The sequence below is a fragment of the Lactuca virosa genome, chromosome 4 (genome assembly GCF_052849685.1).
Source record: "Lactuca virosa cultivar CGN04683 chromosome 4, Lactuca_virosa_CGN04683_v6, whole genome shotgun sequence".
Taxonomy (NCBI): Eukaryota; Viridiplantae; Streptophyta; class Magnoliopsida; order Asterales; family Asteraceae; genus Lactuca; species Lactuca virosa.
The window spans coordinates 479,911,480-479,928,153 of record NC_136429.1 but is presented as its reverse complement, the minus strand read 5'-3'; the positions used below and the strand labels follow the sequence as shown (position 1 = coordinate 479,928,153).

Genomic DNA, 16,674 nt, shown 5'->3' with positions numbered 1-16,674 from the left:
TGATATGTAATGGTATTCGCGAGCTAGTTAGGGAGGGATGGCAGGGACTTCTTACGTAGCTGATGGCGGAGAGTAGGTCGGAGATTACCCTAGGGTAAGCCTAGGATGAGATTAGCATGAAGAGCGAGAGTGGTAAAAGGGACTTGGTGAAGTCAAGGCAATCCTTAAGGAAAGTACAGATAGATGTGGAAGGTAGTATGGGCCCGTACTACTGAAAGCAGAGTATTCGTACTCGAGTCAAGGAGGGATGAGATAGAACCAGGGAACTTGTAGTATGTGAGACCTCTCGAGGTTATGTACGGCCCTTACAATTATGTGTTTTGTTTCAGAATGGTGGTGACACGTCACAGAGTAGGAGGTTCAGGGTTTGGGTCAGGATCAGGTTCAGGTTCGGGTGCGGGTTCCGAGCCGATTGACGACGGATTGCGCGAGTTCATAGCATCCGAGATTACGAGAGGCATCCTTGAGTCGACCCCGGTGATTTTTGGGTCGATCAAGGAAAGGATCATTGAGCTGATGGAGGATCGCCTTAGGCCATTCAGGAGCGACATGGCACTGAGCCATTCAGGGACTCACACACTCTCCTTCAAGGATTTCAAGGGATGTGGTGCGCCAGACTTTCATGGGGTGAAGGACCCCATCATGGATAGGAGATGGATTGCAGATATCGAGTCTGCACAGTTGACGAGCTTCTGCCATGTGGGGTCGAAGGTCCGGTATGTTGCTGGGTGTTTGATAGATAGAGCTAGAGACTGGTGGGAGGCGGTCAGTGACACATTGGGAGACCTAGACCTTGAGGCTATGACCTGGTCGGACTTTATGACCAGGTTTAGGGCTGAGTTTGCGCCGACTGTGGAGCTTCAGCAGCTGGCCAGGGAGTTTCTGGATATGAGGCAGACTACTGAGTCTGTGGCGGAGATTACCGCCAAGTTCAGGGAGAGGTCCTTACTGGTGCCTTAGTATGCGGGGGATGAGAAGATGAGGAAGGCCCGGTACCACGACATGTTGAGAGCTGACATTTCGGAAACATGTCGGCTACTCGGCATGCCCGACTTTGGATGACATGAGTGCGAGGGCGAGGGATAGGGAGATTGATATAGAGCACATCAGGAAGAGGAATGCGGAGAGTGGGCAGGCGACTGGGGTTTCTGGGAAGAAACCCAAGGAATCCGACTCGAGGTCGAAGGGCTAGCAGGGTCGGGGCCGCTGTGGGAAATACGACAAGTCACATGAGGGAGTTTGCAGATTGGGGGCATCGGGCTGCTATAAGTGCGGCAAGACTAGGCACTTTGGCAGGGATTGCATTGCCCCTACCCCCACCTTTCAAATATCAGACCTGAAAGAGTTTTGCTGTTATTTGACTCGGAGGCTACCTGATCATTTGTATCCCTTGCACTCAGCAAAAGTTTTAATGAGTCATCAGGCACATTGGATTGTCCTTTAGAGGTCGAGATTGCAGACGACCGATCCGTCCGGGCGTCAGAGGTTTTCAGAGATTGCGTCTTGAGGTTGTACGACGAGCGTTACCTCGTGGATTTGGTTCCCATTCTGTTTCTTGGGAACAAGGTTATCATATGCATGGACTGGTTGAGCCCTAATGGGGGTGGTGATCAACTGCGAGCAGCAATTGGCTCGGGTCAGGACCCCAAGTAGGGGAGAGTTGGTGATTCAGGGCGAGATGTCACAGCGTGGGCCAGCTTTGTGTTCGGCAGCAAGGGTTAGGCGCTACCTTTAGCAGGGTTGCGCCTGTTATGTCGCGTACATTATGCATACCTGGTAGGTGGGTATGGCGACCTTGAGCGATGTGCCAGTTGAGCGGGAGTACCCGGACGTGTTCCCAGAGGAGTTGCCTGGGACACCTCTGGAGAAGCAGGTGGAGTTCCGGATTCACCTTGTTCCTGGTGTGGAACCTATAGCCAAGGCACCATATCAGTTGGCTCCTCCGGAGATGCAGGAGTTGTCTACACAGTTGTAGGCGCTGTTAGACAAAGGATTTATCACGCCGAGCAGTTCGCCTTGGGGAGCCCCGACCCTGTTTGTGAAGAAGAAGGACGGGCCCCACCGGATGTGCGTATACTATCGAGAGCTGAACAAGGTAACGATGAAGAATCGTTACCCATTCACAAGGATTGACGACCTCTTCGATCAGGTACAGGGGGCATTTTGGTTTTCCAAGATCGATTTGCGTTCAGAATATCATCAGATGAGAGTCAGAGACGAGGATATATAGAAGACTGTTTTCTGGACTCGCTACGGTCATTACGAGTTTGTGGTGATGTCCTTTGGGCTCACCAATGCTCTTGCCACATTCATGGACCTCATGGACCGCGTATGCAGACCGATGTTGGATCGGTCTGTGATAGTCTTTATCGATGGCATCTTGGTTTACTCCAAGATGCAGGAATAGCACGAGGAGCACTTGTGAGAGGTGTTGGACACCATGAGGAGGGAGAACTTGTACGCCAAGTTCTCCAAGTGCAAGTTCTTGTTGCGTGAGGTGCAGTTTCTGGGGCACCTTGTCAACCAGAGCGGTATTCTAGTTGACCCGGCCAAGGTGTAGGCCGTGATGAGATGGGAGGTTTCGAAGTCTCCATTTGAGATTTGGAGTTTCCTCGGTTTAGCAGGCTATTATCAGAGATTCATTCATGATTTCTCCAAGATAGTTGTACCCCTGACCCGACGGACAAAGAAGGCGGTTGTATTTCGTTGGGGGCCTGAGCAGCAGTCAGCGTTCGATACTTTCAGGCAGAGGTTGTGCGAGGCGCTGATCTTAGCCCTGCCAGAGGGCATTAATGACTTTGTGGTTTACCGTGATGCATCCATCTTGAGTTTGGGCACAATACTGATGCAGAGGGGGCACGTCATCGCCTACACTTCGAGGCAGCTGAAGCCTCACGAGGCAAACTACCTGACGCATGACCTAGAGTTGGGGTGATTATTTACGCCCTCAAGATTTGGCGACATTACCTCTATGGAGTCCGTTGTACCATTTACATGGATCACAAGAGCTTGAGGTACCTCATGGATCAGCCGAATCTAAACATGAGGCAGCATCGGTGGTTAGATGTGGTGAAGGAGTACGACTGTGAGATCCTTTATCACCCGGGAAAGGCCAATGTTGTGGCCGATGCACTTAGCCGCAAGGCATTCACAGCCCCAATTAGAGACATTTGTCTGAGGATGAAAGTAGTGACTCCGCTGTTGGAGCAGATCCGGGAGGCCTAATAGGAGGCTATGAAGGAGGAACACCAGAAGAGCGAGCGTATTGTGGGTCCGGTTTCCTGCTTCGACTATGATAATCGCGGGTTGTTGACACTCCATCTTAGAGTGTAGGTTCCGTATCATGGAGGTTTGAGCCAGGTTTTGATGGAGGAGGCCCACAAATCCATGTTTTCTATCCATCCCGGGGCGATGAAGATGTATAGAGATCTTCGTCCTGATTATTGATGGCCCTACATGAAGCGGGATGTGGCCTGGTACGTTGAGAGGTGCTTGACTTGCAGGAAGGTCAAGTCCGAACACCAGAGACCTCACAGAAAGACACAGTCGTTGGATATCCCTATGTGGAAATGGGAAGATATTACTATAGATTTCATCACGAAGCTTCCCAGGACCGCACGGGGAGTGGACTCGATTTGGGTCATCGTGAATCGGTTGACCAAGAGCGCCCATTTTATTCCGATCCAGGAGAGCATTTCAGCTGAGAAGTGGGCCTACATCTACATCAGAGAGGTAGTATCTCATCATGGGGTTCCAGTTTCCGTGATTTCTGACCGAGATGTATGATTCACTTCCAGATTGTAGAAGAAATTTCATGACGAGTTGGGTACTCGTTTGCACTTTAGCACGACTTTTTACCCACAGACGAATGGTCAGAGTGAGCGAACCATCCAGACCTTGGAGGATATGTTGTGAGTGTGCGTCTTAGACTTTGATGGTAGCTGGGATACCTACCTCCCCTTGGCAGAGTTTTCCTACAATAATAGCTACCACGCCAGCATCGACCGTCCTCCCTTTGAGATGCTCTATGGGAGGAAGTGCAGAACCCCGATATGTTGGGGTGAGGTTGGACAGAGGGTCATGGGGAGTACCGAAGTGGTACTAAAGATGATAGAGAGGATCTAGCAAGTCCGGAGTAGGCTCCAGATGGCCCAGAGTCGACAGAAGAGCTATGCCGAGAGACGACGATCAGACCTGGAATTTCGGGTCAGAGATATGGTCGTCCTGAAGGTGTCACCTTGGAAAGGTGTCATCCGGTTCAGGAAGCGAGGCAAGTTGGGCCCCTGATACATCGTACCGTTCAGGGTTATAGCCGGGGTGAGCAAGGTTACGTATCGACTAGATCTGCCAGCCGAGCTTAGTCAGATCCACAACACCTTTCATGTCTCCCAGCTGCGGAAGTGCTTAGAATATGACTCTGCAGTGGTGCCCTTAAAGGATATTCAGGTAGATGACAGCCTAAACTAAATCGAGCGATCGGTAGCCATCCTTGACAGGAAGGCGAAGGACCTAAGGAACAAGAGGGTAGTATTGATGATGGTGCAGTGGCAGCACTGCAAGGGCTCGGAGTGGACATGGAGCCGGAGGATGAGATGAGGGAGCACTACCCCGAGCTGTTTCCAGGCGCAGCAGACTTTGAGGACGAAGTCTAAAATAAGTGGGGGAGATTTGTAACACTCGGTTCCTGGTATGTATTTTAAATAAAATTTATTCACTTTTATATGAGAACTCGACGAGTCGGAGGCCCCAAACTTGTCGAGTAGGTATTATTTTGGGACACGGGTTAAGAAACCTACTCGACGAGTTGGGAGCCCCAACTCGACGAGTAGGGCTGGCATAGTGAAACCCGAATTTTATGGATATTGCACCCTATTTAAGCATCCTAATCCCCATGTTGGATGCATTTTATATGCATCTTTTAGCACAATTTCCTTCTGATTTCGTTATAAAAAGCTAACTAACTCCCGATTATTCTCATGTATTTTTCGTGATTATTTTGTAGAATGCCTGTACTGCTCACTTTTGTTATGATTTTTCAGGCTAATTTGGAGCACATGGATGATTGCGCGAGTTCGGGATGCGTTAGTGGATGATTTGGAGCTTAACTAGAGTTTAGACCGAGAAAGGATGCCGAGAAATGATAAGGAACTGCTTGGAAGGAGGAACGACGATCAAGAGACGCGAAAATGACAACATGCGATCGCATGTTGCCCCTATGCGATCGCAGGTATGCCTTTGCGATCGCAGGTTGGGTCGCAGCTTCACTTCGTAGTATTTTCGTACAAAAAATTCATTAGACTTGGAAAAAAGATGTACATGTGATCGCTGGTTGTGCCCTTGCGATCGCAGGTTGGCCAACATGCTTCGTAATGGTAATGTACTTCATTTAGAAGGCATGTGGTACGTTTTGGGTGATACATGCGATCGCAGGTTGTTCCCATGAGATCGCAGGTATGGCGTTTTTACAGCTAGACATATAAATAGAGCCCGATACTCATGCAGTAACCCTAATTGGCGATTCCTGGCGATTCTAAGGCGATTTTTAGAGGGTTTCATGTGAAGAACGCAGATCTAAAGGAGACGATTCAATTTCTTTTCATTGTTTAGTAAGATTTATCGTTAGATTCTATTTTCTACTATTTGTAATCCGTTTTTAGCCATGTCGGGCTAAAAACTCAGATTTTAGTTTCGCAAGACATAAACGTTTCGTATGATTAATCATTAGGCACTATGTTTGACTGTGTACTGTTTAGTTTGATCAATTCTGTGTTTAATTGACTGTTTGATTTTGATTTTAATTTCTGTTGGCCACTTAAATTGTTTGTGAATCATTCTAGTCATCTAATTGTTTAGATCCGTAATTGTCTAGATTAATTGGTAAAAAGTGACATATATATTAGATTAATTCTGCGTTTAGGGTTAACTCTAATATGGATTGATCAAACAAGTTTTTACGCCTCTGAGCTTATGAGAGGTATTGAACTTTACTGGGAAATTACATTGTGTTTAATGCAACTTTTCTTTGTTAATCAAGAACTTTTTTGGTTAATTTGGTAAAAGTTAGGTTTAATTCAAAGAACTTATTTTGATTAAATAATTTTTGCAATAGAGGTCATTAAAGCTTGTTAATGAACTTCAATACCAGTTTGAACAAGTGCACAGTCAAATATTGTGTTGAAGGTTAATTAGATGATCAGGGGAGTCACCGCGAAACTGGAATTGCTTTCTCATATTTGAATTTTCATCACTTTTAAATTAGTTATTCTTTATCATTTTTTTATTTTTATTAGTCTAAATTTTCAGAAATAAACCCCCCCCCCCTTTTATGTTTAAACAAATAAACTCATCAAGAATTAGTTCACGCCTTACACAAAGATGTGTAAACTTTAGGACGTGTCCCTGCGGATCCGACCCTGCTTACCTGTACTACCTGTTAGTGCAATAGAGCAATTTTATTTATATTTTTATTTGTTTAAATCGTGAACGACAACGGTTTTAAAAAATTAGCGCCGTTACCGGGGACACGGTAAACACTAATAGTTTTATGCCAAGATCTTCACATACAGGTGATCTAATTTTTGATGCAGAGATTGAGAAGACTGCTAGGAAGCTAAAGAAGGAGGCAAAACTTCAGAAGCAACAAGCAGGAACCTCAGCCTCTTCCCCTTCCTCACATTCCAACATACCCACACTACAAGGCACCCCGTTGTGGAACGAATCTGAAGCCTCATTTCAACCTTTTCCAAAAGTACCACCTACTTCACCCACTAACAGCTCGTTCAAAATATACTCATCATCATCTTCAGACAAACCCGAACTCACCGATTCTTCTAAAACCGAAACAGAATCCATCATGAGCGAAAACGAAGACGATGCTGAAAAGACTCTCCGCGAATGGGGAACACAAGAGGTTACCCAGAAACCTCTGTGTATCACCTTTCCAGAAGCTCAGAACTTTGAGATCAAATCCAGTTTAATCCATTTGTTGCCCCCGTTCCGAGGCCTTGAGAATGAAGACCCTCACAAATTTCTCAAGGAATTCCATGTCGTCTGTTCTGGAACGAAACCCCACGTAGTTACTGAAGACCAGATCACACTAAGGGCATTTCCTTTTTCAGTTCAAGATGCAGCAAAGGAGTGGTTATATGACCTCCCATCTGGTTCAATAACAAGCTGGAACGAACTCGCCAAACTTTTTCTAGAGAAATATTTTCCTGAGGCTAAAGTGTCAAACCTGCGCAGAGAGATTCTTGGTATAAAGAAAGGCAAAAGAGAGGGTCTCCACACTTATTGGGAGCGTTTCAAGAAGTTGTTAGCCCAATGCCCTCAACATGGCATTAGTGATTATCAGTTATACCAGTGTTTTTGTGAAAGCTTGATACCCATGGAAAGGTGACTCATAAATGCGTCAAGTGGAGGGTCACATTCAGATATGACACCAACAGAGATCCAAACCTTAATTGAAAAGCTGGCAAATGAATCTAAGCATTCAGCAACTGAAGAAGAATGGTACCCAGACCATCCAAGAGGAGTCAAAGAAATGAGCAATGCCCACATAGAATCTCAGATCTCAGAATTGACAAAGGCTGTCCTTTTGTTGACAAAAGAAAAAGGTATTGAAGCAAAAGTCAAACCTTGCGTGATCTGCTGCAAAACCGGGCACCCAACTGATATGTGCCCACTACTTCAAGAAGACACTGAATCTGTTCAAGCTATGGGAGGTTTTCAGAAAAGGCCATTTGATCTGTTGGATTAGATGTCTAAGCCCATAACTATTATTGGTATGTACTTGACCCGAGAGTAGCATGGTCCATTTGGGTTGCATATCATCAGGACAATTTGTTAGGATGGACTTTTGAGAGAAGGTTATTTATGGTTTATTAATATATTATAAGTTATAATATATTAATATGAAATCATATGTTTTAATTAGTATCGATCAAGAATTAATTTGGAATTAATTTAGTGATCAAAAGAGACTAATTAAATCTATGGGGACTAATTATGATAATTAGTTATATTTATATGTGTTGGGCTTATGATCCATGTTGGACCAAGTTTATATATGGATACATAAAGAGTTGGGCCACATGAACCATGGATCATAAAACCCATGGGTATGGATTATGGGTTATACCCATGACCCTTGGAATCCTACATATAAATAGGTTACTCCATAGCCAAAATCACCACTTCTTTTCTTAGAGAAATATGGAGGTGTTTTGGTGCATGGAATTCTCTCTCAAGAGCCACCTTTGTCCTAGGTGTGTTGTGATTCCATTTGAGGCATTTCATACTATTGGTGCTAAGCTCTTAAGGCCAAATACATCAAGACTTCAAGCCACATAAAAGGTATGTTTCCCTAACTAGTATATTACATGGTTTATGTCAAATGCATGCTAGTTATAGGTTTAATGCCTTGGAAACCATTTGCATGTATAATAGAGAAAACATAGATCCAAGGTATTTAGGGTTGTATGTGCACCATAGGATGTTGTAGTATACTAAAACCCAACAGTGGTATCAGAGACATGAGTTGTTTTCTATTATATTTGATGCAAATGTATTTTTTTTTCAAGTTGAAGGAAAAAAAAAAGAAAAAAAAAACATGAAGTTTGTCTAATTTTATGATAATTACTTGATTTTATGAAAAACTAACTATTTATAAAATTTGAGTCACTTTACTACAAGAGTTGAATTAGGTCAATTTATTAAAAGATAGAATGATATGATTATTTTATTTGTTTTAAAAGTTTGATCTCAATGGTTTTAAGGAGTTACAAATTTTGTCATAAAATTTTGGAACTCAAAAGTTTTTTTTAAAGTTATGATCTTAAGAGTTTTGAAACTTCCATAAGTTATGGATGTGAAATGTCTCATTTATTAACTCTTTAGGTTATGAATTCCAAGAGTCTTCAAAGGATAATTGTCAAAGTTTCAAGATTTGTATTAGTTTATATGATTATCTAATTAATTGAAAATTGTTGATGTGAATTATCTTTACTTATGAGTTTAATCTAGATCATAGAAAAATTATTTGATTATTGTGTTAATTGGAATATTTGATCTTAATGGTTTTCATGAACTCCATAACTTGTCCTCAAGTTATGGAAAGTGAAGAGTTTTTCTTTTTAAAGTGTCATTAAGTCTCATAGGTTATGAAAATAGAAGAGTCACTATTTTTAATGTCATCATTAAATGATTTAATGTCTTCCATAACTTGTCCTCAAGTTATGGAACTTGAATTTTTTTTTTCATTAAACCTTAATTAAACTCATAAGTTATGAAAAATCCAAGAGTTTTGAAAGGTTTCAAAACTTGTCCTCAAGTTTTGGAATTTGTAAAGTTACCCCCCATGTATACTTTAATTCCAAACTAGACCTTAGAATTTTAAAAGTTTAAATTCAACCCTTATACTATTATTATAATTTTATTTATATAGATATGTATAAGATAAAGTCGTCTTACCATTAGTAGGCCTCATTCACGAAGCCGGTCTATAAGGGGGGTATAAGGTTACTGCCTATAAAATGGCAGTTTAATGGGTGTCCACTCTCACTCACCGCTTCCTTGACCGGTGGAGGGTCGTTAGCCGAACAGGTAGGACAAGGACTATAATTCTCCCTTCATTATAAGTATAATGATAAATACTAAGTAACTAAACACTTATAAATTCCCAATCTTAGTTACTTACGAAAATGTGAATAAGGTGCTAATCCATGAAATTACACTTTGCACTTTGTTTAAGCTGTTAGTGGAGCGTGTGTGGTTAACCGGCACACTAACCTGGACTTAACAAGGTAGGCAAAGGGTAACTTAATGTTTATCATAGTATCGTTGGAGCGTGTGTGGTTAACCGGCACATCGATTGAGGGGTAAATAATAAGGCTACCAAGTATATTTGCATGGTTACTTCACACCTTATTTTGTGATCCTCGACATCCCAGTCACAAAACCTGAAGGGCACACTCGAGATTGAAACATGCCATTGAAAAGTTCAATGAATCTCAAAAGAATCTAGGAGTTTCAAAACCAATTAAAACCTAATAATACATTTCGTTTATCTTGGTGGAAATTGGTGAATCGTCATTCACCTACCTTCAAATATTTTATAGCTTGGATTACGGCATCCCTCTTCCAAGTTATAAAATAGTTTGTTGGGTCCTAGCCTTAATATATCATATTGGGTGTTATATTAAGGACTTAAATCAACTTTACGTGAATTTCTCCCATTGTTGATGTCTGGTTTAGACAACAATGATCTTCCCAAACCAAGCTTTCCTAATGAATATGACTTCCCAAGTTTGGCTCATGGAATTCATACTTCTCTTCCTCCACCTCCTCCAATTATTCTCCCTAACCCACAAGTTCAAGGTCACTCAAGCCCTAATGGCAAGCAAGGTCTATGTGTGATCACATCTTAGAGATGAAGTCACATATTGACAAGCCGGGAGAGTTGGGTGTCAAAGTCTTGAGAAAGTTGGATGTTCAATCACTTTCTAAGTCACATAGTGAGTTCCTTTGTGACTACTATGAAACAGACTATGACATGAACCTTAATGATCATATCTATTTGCTTGGTGCTGCTGAATCAGCAATGATTTGGAACGATAGTAAAGAAAATTTGATTAGAAGATCAACTTCCCAAAAACTTCATGGACAGTGACAATGGTGACACTGGAAATCCAGAAAAAGCATTCTCTTCCCAATGGAAAGGGATTGGCCATAGTCAACCCGGTTGACCAAATGGTAAAGAGAAAGGCTAAGTCTGAGATAGTCCCATTACCAAAGGGTCCATATGTTTATTTTGCCAAAGGAAGGGGTGTTGATTGCAAAGCTGCCAAATTTACCTAAGGATGTTAAAGTCAATAAGTTTGACTCTACATCAGGTAGAGCCCATTATCTAACTCTGTTAAGTTCTATTCTGAGATCCTCATTACATGATGTGACTGGGTCACATGTTGATGTTTTAAGAATCAAAGAATAGAGAGAAATCTTAAAGGAAGTATATGTTGATTCTGATCGCGAAGGTGGATTTCGATCGCATCAGAATTTTGAGCAGTTGCTTAAGAAGTTATGATATATTGCTAAGGAATAGATAACAACAATTTTCCATGTGGATTGTAAGGATAAGTTTTTCCGCAAAGTTTTAAAATAAAAGACAATTGTTTAATTTTATTTATTTGAAGTATCCTTACAATGGCATTTGTGGAAAATTGTTGCTTATATGATTCCACTGACAGCAATATTGGAAAATGGATTTGATTCTTTCATCTGTGGTAGTGTCTAAATTTACCAAATCAGGAAAGTTCCTCATCACCCAAGTTTCAATTGGACCGAAACTTGGAATCATGCAAGTTGAATAGTATGATGAATGAGAACTTTCAAGCATTGGAAAATCAAGACTAATTACTTATTCACATGGATGTGTGAGTCAAGCGAAGGACTAAAGGGATCGAGTACACATTCTTGTGCATTGGTCATGTCCACCACAAAGCTTGTTAAGACTATTTGATTTACTAAAGTTTAGTAAATATGATTATACTTACAGGTTTAAGTATAATTCTGAAACATTGGAAAAGTCTCAATGTATGGCAGAACGAATGGGAAGAATCAAATTAGGCAGAAAGATAAAAGTTTCTTAAATCTGAAAAGATGGGAGAGTACTTTAGTATCATGCTTGTGATCATCTTAATGATTTAGAAATCATATCACAATTAGTCCTCTAAAGGTCATCTTAGTGCATTCTTATGACTAAGAAGAGGAGTCATGAATTGTTGAAATGGTTAGATCAGGAAGATGAGTCATACTTCGTTCCAAAACAATTCTTAGAGTCATACTCCAAGATTGTAACTTGAGTGACATATCTTAAAGAAAGGTTTAAAACACTTGTCAAATGTAAGAGTAAAAGTGTCCTACTCTTGTACATTTGAAATTGGTAAGTTGTGATGTTTTGGATAAAACAAAGACCAACTAAGGCCAATTGTGTGAAGTGTTTGTCTTGATAAAGAATCCGCACTATCTCTTGAATATTTGGCAAGATAGTCTTATATGTCAAGAGGATAGTGGGAGTCTTAAAGATCCTAAAAATAATTTCAAGAACTAATCAAGAATAAAACCTGAGGTTCTTCACTAGCACACGACTTGAGGTTTATAACCAATCGTGTTGACATATTCTGTGCCCATTCCAGTTAAAGTTGGCTTTGCATAGGAGTTCTGAAAGTTCTCAATTGGTTGCATAACAACTTGGAAGCAATGGCAGGCCCTGTACTGCCAGGTGGCAAGAAGTTAAGATTGCATAAGTTCAGTCAATATGAGTTTGGATTTGTCATTATCCTTGTCTTGTAACTATGGTTTTGACGATTCACATGGATAAGAACACATACACCATAAAATCTAAGGGTCATAAGGTTTCTCTCCGATTCATGAAAATGATGGTGAGGAAACACTTCCACCAAGTTGATTTGAAGTAGATGGCAAAAGGTCTAAACAATTGAGACTATGATTACGGCATCCCTTTTCATAGTTCTGAAATTGTTTAGACAAACATGCATGCTATCTAAGGAAAGGTGTATGATTTTGATAAAGTTTTATCAAAGCATCTCGTATCAGAAATCTGAACTTTGGTAAGAAAGTCAATAAAGTATTGATTTCTAGAAGTCCAGCTGATTTATGAGTACATGTCAAAGCTAGTGGGAGCATAAGTGTTATGCTAATAATCATCATGTTAGTGGGAGCATGATAATTATTGTTAGTGTTGCAAGTTAGCAATGTTAATTATAGAAAACAAAAGTTTCAATTCGTGAGGCTGCAGGGATTGAAAAAGTTGTTTTGCTATAATTAAGGGAGAGGATATACTTCATTTCAGTTCTAAAGGCTTAGATTGAGACCTTAATCATCTTTAGTCAAGAATATATATATGAATTTCATGTTGGATTGGTTCAACTCAAGGAAATTCTATATATTGCGTTCTCAAAATTCGATTATGATTATGACATCCCTCTTCATAGTCAAATTTTGAAAACATGGCAAATAAAAATATTGTAGCAAAAGACTGGTCTAGAATCATGTCTTTATGTGAGACATCATGAATCGTGTACCATTTGCTTTGGGTACAGGATCGATTGCATGTGCTATAATATTTGTCATTTCTAAATTTTTCCAAATGCCCAGAGGCATTAAGAAGGGAAAAAAGGTCTAGAATTGGATATGACTAAAATGATTAAGCAATTGTCGAGGACAATCTGAGGTTTACCAAAGATTGGTTGCTCAGGGACAGTTGGAAGTATAGTGCTAATTTTGGAAGGACCATATTGACATATTCTGAAAAGAGGCATCTCTTGTTCAGAAGTGATAGTCAAAATGAGAATATGGAGTTGTCTCCATAGGTGGAAGTTATCTGTGTAAGATTAGAAAACTTAATGCAAGAAGCATGTCCAAAGCAATGTACTTTGAATATGAGACTTAGTTTCCATGGAGTTGATCTCCATTGGAATACCTTATAATGACTGTTGACAAGTCTTTGTGACTTTGTACATATTCATTACAGGAGGGTCAGTGCATATAAGTTTAAAATCTAAACAGATTTCGATAAATGATAGGAATTTGAAATTCTCACATTTTTCGATAAGGATTTGGGAGTGTGAAATTAGAATCATTGAAATTATGTTCAATTGGTTTATTTCACAAAGTAAGGATCATAGACAAACATAGAGTGCATACTTGGTGTATGGCAAAGCTATTGTTTAAGAAAAACATTGTGTACATGCTTGGAGCATGGGACAACTAGTGTTTTTAATTCAAGTATAAAGTTGATAAAACCGAAACAATGAATAATGAGTAATCAGTATGGTGATAAATAAAAGTGTTTATTTATATTCATAGGGTTTAAAAGCATATTTGATTCATTTATTCTTGTGTTTCACTTTGCATGTTTTGACTTCCAGAATAACTAAGTCGCTCTTCCTGAATGATTAAGTTATTCAAACCATCCACAGTCGGTCATATGTTGGAAGTAGATATGAATCAAGACTGTCATGGGTTGGTTTGTAGAGGTCCAAGTTGGTGGACAAAGTGGTGCTACAACACTCATGAGTGCTCATAAGTTCTGAGTATTGGATTCAACCCGCGCTCATTTGAATCACTTCATGGATTTTATCACGAGTGATCATGAGACGATAATATCTTATATTCTTCAAACCTAGAGATATGAGTTGTTACTATGAGTTGGTTATACATTGATTGCACGAAAACGCATTTGGTAACTCGATGTTATAAAACGTGCCTTTGTGTATGATTCAACAAGTAGTAGAACAAGCCATATGAGTCGAAGTTTATCCATTCCTTTTACCTTCGGGATAAAAGCGATATCTGTGGGCCCCTCGATGATTTAGCGATGACACATGTGAGTGCTTGGCCAAGCCAGGACTGATTTGATTTGTTCAATCAGCCAGTCATCATAAATTGAAAATCGGGAAACAACAAATGGACAGAGAGAATGATTATAATCCATGTCTCAGTCCATATGATATCTAGAATGGAGGAATATATGATCCCTTATCTAATGGACGCGTCATTGATTTGTTCAGAGTTCGACAGCGGCTTTAAGAGCTACGATTGCTAGTCGGGTTATGAAGTCGTACTTGCAATAATAGTTTTAGACTTATCCAAGTGGGAGACTGTTGGATTAGATGTCTAAGCCCATAACTATTATTGGTATGTACTTGACCCGAGAGTAGTATGGTCCATTTGGGTTGCATATCATCAAGACAATTTGTTATGATGGACTTTTGAGAGAAGGTTATTTATGGTTTATTAATATATTATAAGTTATAATATATTAAAATGAAATCATATGTTTTAATTAGTATCGATCAAGAATTAATTTGGAATTAATTTAGTGATCAAAAGAGACTAATTAAATCTATGGGGACTAATTATGATAATTAGTTATATTTATATGTGTTGGGCTTATGATCCATGTTGGACCAAGTTTATGTATGGATACATAAAGAGTTGGGCCACATGAACCATGGATCATAAAACCCATGGGTATGGATTATGGGTTATACCCATGACCCTTGGAATCCTACATATAAATAGGTTACTCCATAGCCAAAATCACCACTTCTTTTCTTAGAGAAATATGGAGGTGTTTTGGTGCATGGAATTCTCTCTCAAGAGCCACCTTTGTCCTAGGTGTGTTGTGATTCCATTTGAGGCATTTCATACTATTGGTGCTAAGCTCTTAAGGCCAAATACATCAAGACTTCAAGCCACATAAAAGGTATGTTTCCCTAACTAGTATATTATATGGTTTATGTCAAATGCATGCTAGTTATAGGTTTAATGCCTTGGAAACCATTTGCATGTATAATAGAGAAAACATAGATCCAAGGTATTTAGGGTTGTATGTGCACCATAGGATGTTGTAGTATACTAAAACCCAACATGATCAACATCGCAACAACCAAGCTTGAGGAGGACCTCAAAATAACAATTTCCAGCCAAGGCCTCAACAGAACTTCCAGCAAAAGAACCAACACCAAGCTCCACCTGGATTTCAGTAACCTTTCCAGCAAAATCAGCACCAAAGCAACGTTCAACAACCACCTGTTCAGTTACAAGCTAGTAGTTCCAGCATGTCTTTAGAAGACATAGTTAAAAGTCTTGCTACCAGTACCCAAGCTTTCCAGAATGAAACAAAGTCCAACATCAAAAATCTGGAGCAGCATGTATCACAATTCGCGAACTCTATGAGCAAATTGGAAGCACAAACACAAGGAAAATTCCCATCTCAGACTGAGAAAAACCCGAAGCACAATGTTTGTGTTGTCACCCTCAGAAGTGGTAAAAACTACAAAGGACCAGATCAGCAAGAAGATGAGGAAGAATAGATCATGGTTGAGCAAGAATCTAAGGCAACTGAAGAGGTGCAGAAAAAAGATAGACCTACTGAACTTGAAGTGAAAATTACCCCTCCTCCTTTTACCTCAAGTCTAAAAAAAACGAAAAAAGAAAACGAAGACAAAGATATTATGGATTTCTTCAGAAAGGTTGAGGTAAATATTCCCATTCTTGATGCAATTAAACAACTACCCCGATATGCTAAAATTTTAAAAGAGTTATGTACTTCAAAAATAAAATTAAAAGGAAACGAAACAGTTAAAGTAAGCGAGAATGTTTCAGCTGTTTTACAGAAAATGCTACCCCAAAAGTGTAAGGATCCAGGAGTATTTACTGTGCCTTGCAAGTTGGGGAACCTTTCAGTTCCGCGAGCTATGTTGGACTTAGGAGCTTCTATAAATGGTTTGCCATATTCACTTTTTAAAACTATCGGGGTAGGGCCTTTAAAAAGAACAGGAGTCATCATTCAGTTAGCTGATCGTTCTCTGGTGCACCCAAAAGGTGTGCTGGAAGACGTTTTAGTTCAAGTGAATGAACTCATTTTTCCAGTTGATTTCTATGTTTTAGATATGGGAGATGACGACTCACCAAATTCAGGTTCCATTCATTTGGGGAGACCATTTTTAAAAACTGTCAGAACCAAAATAGATATTTATGATGGTACCCTTTCAATGGAATTTGATGGTGAAGTTATCAACTTCAATATTTATGATGCCATGCGTTATCCTGGTGATGTTTCAGCCCTTAATTTCATTGATGTAGTTTAAC

The 16,674-nt window shown here is 40.1% G+C and overlaps 1 protein-coding gene across 1 annotated transcript; it reads left to right on the top strand.

The window, feature by feature from the left end:
• The first annotated feature begins 15,899 nt into the window (after window positions 1-15,899).
• On the top strand, window positions 15,900-16,673 carry LOC145106882 (uncharacterized). The gene has a single exon (XM_079043804.1). It carries the CDS (start codon window positions 15,900-15,902, stop codon window positions 16,671-16,673), a length of 774 nt encoding a protein of 257 aa, XP_078899930.1.
• The last annotated feature ends 1 nt before the right edge of the window (window position 16,674 follows it).

Coding starts and splice junctions, on each gene's coding strand:
- LOC145106882 (XM_079043804.1), top strand. CDS start 15,900: ATGGTTGAGCAAGAATCTAAGGCAACTGAAGAGGTGCAGAAAAAAGAT.